Source organism: Belonocnema kinseyi, chromosome 8 (assembly GCF_010883055.1).
Source record: "Belonocnema kinseyi isolate 2016_QV_RU_SX_M_011 chromosome 8, B_treatae_v1, whole genome shotgun sequence".
NCBI classification, from domain to species: Eukaryota; Metazoa; Arthropoda; class Insecta; order Hymenoptera; family Cynipidae; genus Belonocnema; species Belonocnema kinseyi.
The window spans coordinates 130,216,043-130,220,709 of NC_046664.1; the positions used below are offsets into that span (position 1 = coordinate 130,216,043).

The 4,667-nt window shown below is 40.5% G+C and overlaps 1 protein-coding gene across 1 annotated transcript; it reads right to left on the reverse strand.

The window, feature by feature from the left end:
* Positions 1 to 875: 875 nt before the first annotated feature.
* Positions 876 to 1,655, reverse strand: LOC117178704. The gene has a single exon (XM_033370131.1). It carries the CDS (start codon positions 1,653 to 1,655, stop codon positions 876 to 878), a length of 780 nt encoding a protein of 259 aa, XP_033226022.1.
* Positions 1,656 to 4,667: the final 3,012 nt, after the last annotated feature.

Sequence of the window (4,667 nt, forward strand, 5' to 3'; positions counted from 1 at the left end):
ATTTGCTAAAAGAAACATTCTTAAAACAGGAACTCGCACTTATTATAAAAGTCTTTAAGCGTTGTATTTTGCAAAGAAGTATCTGGAGTATATACACCATTATTCACATCATCAGCATTATCGTTGTCTGCACAGCTTCCACCATAAATCCTGATGGTTGGCTGACCTTTTGGAGGTAAGAATCAGGCCTTGAGCACCAGGACGTTTCGGACAGAACAGTTGTGACTCCAGAACTGGGTATGATGATGACATATGGTTAAAACTGCGTTGTGTAATTTCTTTAGCGAAGGACAGCCCAGATCTTCCAAATTTCGTACATTTAATCCAAACTCATCAAACTATTTCTTCTTTTCGAGTCCTTTGACGCAGATAGCACAAGAACCAAGTAGTACATCTTGAAGTATAGGTCTCACTTCCTCGTAGGGTATGTCACCAGAAGTCCACGCGATACCGTGGTAAATGCGTATCAACCACAAATTTTCACTCTTGTATCGGGCAGGCAGAGAGTTCCAGTAGCAGGAAGGTTTAAAGAGGTAGACTAAAGGTTGAGCGTCTTCCTGAAGAGGAACTGTAGCCAACTCCTTGAGGACGAACTGGTTGTTGGGCTTCTTGAAGCCTGGCACGTCCACGATGAACTCCATTTCGATAACTACTGAACTCTGTTGCTAAAATCATCTGCTTTATACCTTTTCTCGCCACCACTGGCATTACCTCATACCACTATCATCTTAAATCAACTTTTTTAAGCTGCCACTAAGGGGCTGGTACTGAATAATACGGTCATGAATAATTAGACAGTAGGCGGCAGTTTCAGCTGGGAAATTTTCTGCACATTCAAATTCCAAACGAACGTCCACTGAGGCCTGTTTGAGAAACTAATTTTGTTTTGAGCAATCAACGACACTGAGAGGAGCGTATTTCTTGAAATCACTTTTCTTCAAGATTGGTTCAGGCTCTTTACCATAGTAGGCTGTCTGAAAGTTTGCATACATCTCATACAGCAGTGCAAACTGATTAAAGTTAAAATTCAGATTTAAATTACCATACGGATAGTATTGTGAATTGAGGAACACCGTGACATTAGTTATATTGCAATGATCGAAGAGATTAGCATATCTAGCTAGCCTATCCTTTCTACCTATCTGGAAACCCAGTATAATGTATCGTGGTTTCTCCAACTGAGTTGACGTTTTCACAGTCCATATATGTCTTGAGGTAGTGGGGAGCAGGGGGTATTCATACAATTCCCATGAGCGAAAACTCATAGTTGTGAGAAAATCTTTTTCAATGAAGTTCAGCAACTGTATCTTTTGCTGATATGAGGCCATTACATATGGTATCATCCATTCAACTTTATGAATCGAGATCTTAAATTGCTCTTCGTTTCCTGGCTGTTGTCGTGTTTGAATAATAGCATTCAAGTCACTGTACGATCGTGCTAGGATACGTTCATGCTTCGCGTTCACAACGATCTTTCGATAGTCTTCAGCAAACCCTAGGATCGTACTGAGTGGTATAGTCACATCAAAGTATCCTTCACCATTAGTAAGGCGTTCATAACGAATTTCATCAAACAGATAGCAGATGGCATTGCTCACTAGTGTTGTAGCAGTAACAGCTGTAGCTCCATCAGGCCTTGTCAGTCTTCCATACATGTGCAGTGAACTCTTGCTGGGTAGTATACACAAATCTTGATGCTGGAGAGCAATTCGAATTTCATCATTTTTGTTGAATAATTATGAGGCATAAGGCTGATGTGCGTTAATCTCGCAGTGAGCTATGGACTCATCAAATCTCACTGGTGATTGAATGTTCAGTATTCCTTCCATTTTTATTGCAACAGATGGAGATGATAAATATCTTGAATAAACGTTTCAGTCTCTTTTTCCACGAGGTATGATCTTGAGGCCAAGTTGCATCAGAAAGAGCACGTTCTGAGGTGTTAGCACCTTGCGTGCTGCTTGAGAACTGGCTTGTGTTTGACATGTTGAATCTCTTACATAAACTCCTTTACGATTGTACACGATACCCATTATGATGATTTAACGTGTATTCGTATTGTTATCACCTCTCCTCGAAAATTGACCAAGTTTCCGTCCTGATCAACTATACTGAGCTGAATTTTATATATTGTCTTCACGGCGATTGGGAGAGAAATGACGTGTGACGGTACTTCAACTATCTTATATTCTGGTAGTACAACAGGAAAGAATTAATGCAGCTGTCCAAATAGAAATTTCAAGAACAAGTGTCCACATTAAACACTATCATAGTCCTGATATCTATCATGATTGTACTTTATTACGCTACCAACACCGAGGTAATCTACAAGATCCAATGGTGGACGAAGATTACCGAAACTGTCAAAGTATAGGATATTATTACCGATCTTTTTATAACTGACCCAGTGGGTACCAGGACCGTAACTATCATCAAGATTGATGATAACTGACTCAGTTTGGTGGGGTCCCTTCACTGGTAGTTGATTACGCATAAATACTCCACGAAAATGTGGAATCTTTAGAGCTCTAGCAGACTTGAACAGATCGGTATCAGTCAGTGCACGGTGAGGTAGCTTCACTGCAAGTTTTTTGGTGCTGGTCTTAAACGAAATCCCTGCCCTTTTCGGTAAGGTTTCATATGAAGACCTAATCCTTTTCCATAGGGTTTTAGGTGTAAACTTCTTCCTAGAGCAATAGCCTCTATTGATTTCTTATGACGTTTATCTTCTGCCAGCTGTTGTTTAGCTGCGCTAGCCTCGTTTACCGCCTTAGCAACACCTGCTGCTCTACCACTAACAAGAGCTTCAAGTGCACTGAGTCCAGCAAATATTGGAATCAGTGATAAAATGCCACCGACTTTCGAAGAGATTGGCAGGACACGCGAATTTTGCACTGGGTGTTTATCGCCTGCACTTTTAAGAGCTTCCTGCGCACCTCTGATTGCCGACTTGATAGCCACTTTTGCATCACTGCTTCGTCTCATTGCTTTCTTTGTTGCATTCACAACCTTTCTAAATGCTAATAGTTTATTTTTTGGAGCTGATTTCTTCTTCATACTGGGTTTTCTCTTCTTGGAATTGATTTTCTTCTTCGAAATGGGGTTCTTGTTCAACCCCATACCGAGCTTAGCTCTGGCATTCATCACGTTTGTTATTGCCAGTGCTGCTGCTTTCTCGTCAATTCGAGCGTATTTGGTAAAAACACGCTGTAAGGCTTTACTGGCTAGTACACGATCTGCATCGTTTCTTGCTTCAACGTTTACACGATTTCGCGAGTATGCAATTTCGTGCTCTTTACACGCTGCGTCTAAAGGATTGATACCAGGATCACCTCTAGCAAGTCGTTTCTCTAGCTTAGTACCTGGACCACAGTATTGGTATCCAGGCAAGTGCAATTCCAACGGTAAGTTGTTAATGATTTTGTTGACCAATCCTTTCCCTCGAAGATGACAGCGTGAAACTTTATTCGTTTTACGATACAAAATCATTTCACACTCTACGGAGTTAGCACCCAACTGACATAAAAGTTGTATAAGTGCTGTATTTATAGCTGTCACGACACTTGCGTTCAAGATATGATACAAGTCACAACTCGATGAGAAACGTCTGATTCATCAGTTCCTTCATACTCTGAGCAATATCGACATTCGATTTGGGCTTTTGCGGACTTTCATTTGGACCCAATGAACATCCCTGTGACAGCCCTGATAATGGACGAGTCTGCATATTTATTATTCCTTACGACACGGAGGTCAGCTTGCAACTGACTTGAAAACAACATAACGGCTGTACTTATAGCTTTGAAATCAGTCGAAGGCAATATGCGGTTCAAGGCACAACCCGTTAAACTTCCGGTAGTTAACTTTGATACTCTCATCCAATCAGAGAAGAAGACTTTGAAACGGTATGGCAGTCTACTACCCCCCGCATTCGTGCAGTGTTTCGCGGTCCATCAAATTGTGGCAAGACGAATACTTTACTTGCTCTAATCTTACACCCGAACGGATTGAAATTTAACAAGGTCTACGTCTACTCGAAATCCCTCAAACAACTAAAGTATAAATTATTGGAACCTGTGTTAAATAATGTAGATGGAGTTGAATATTTTCCTTTTAGTGAGTTAGTGAGTAGTGGTCATTATGTCATTATAAACTGAGGCATCAACAGATCAACATGTCAAAGTTTCAAAAAGAGAAGCAAGTACTCAGTCAAATCGCAAAAGCTAGTGAGGCGATTCGACGTAAACATCGAATGCTAAAAATGGGTAAAGAAGCCACTGAAAAGATAATGAGTGAAACGTTTAAGCCAATCGTCATGCCACTACAGAAACTGGTTGATATATCTAAACCCTTAATCAAGAAGGAAGTTGAACCAATCGAGCCAGTAATGAAAAAAGATAAAGAGGAGGAGGATGACGCTTCATTCATGACTGCTGATGATGAAGAAGAGCAAGATACAACTATGCATCAAGAAGAAGAAGAAGTCGTGACTGAGCCTGCTGATAATTATGAGTATTTGTCAAACAAGTTTCTCAGAATGCTGCAACAAAATAGAAAGCAGTATTTGGATATAATTTATGGTGTGCGTAAGCTCCATGATGGCAGCCTTATGATTGGTGAGAAACCCATTAGTTTTGAGGGACAATATATTCACGAAGATGGTAAAC

What these genes read in the sequence shown, in the direction of transcription:
- LOC117178704 (XM_033370131.1), bottom strand. Translation starts at nt 1,655, where the DNA reads ATGTATGGAAGACTGACAAGGCCTGATGGAGCTACAGCTGTTACTGCT.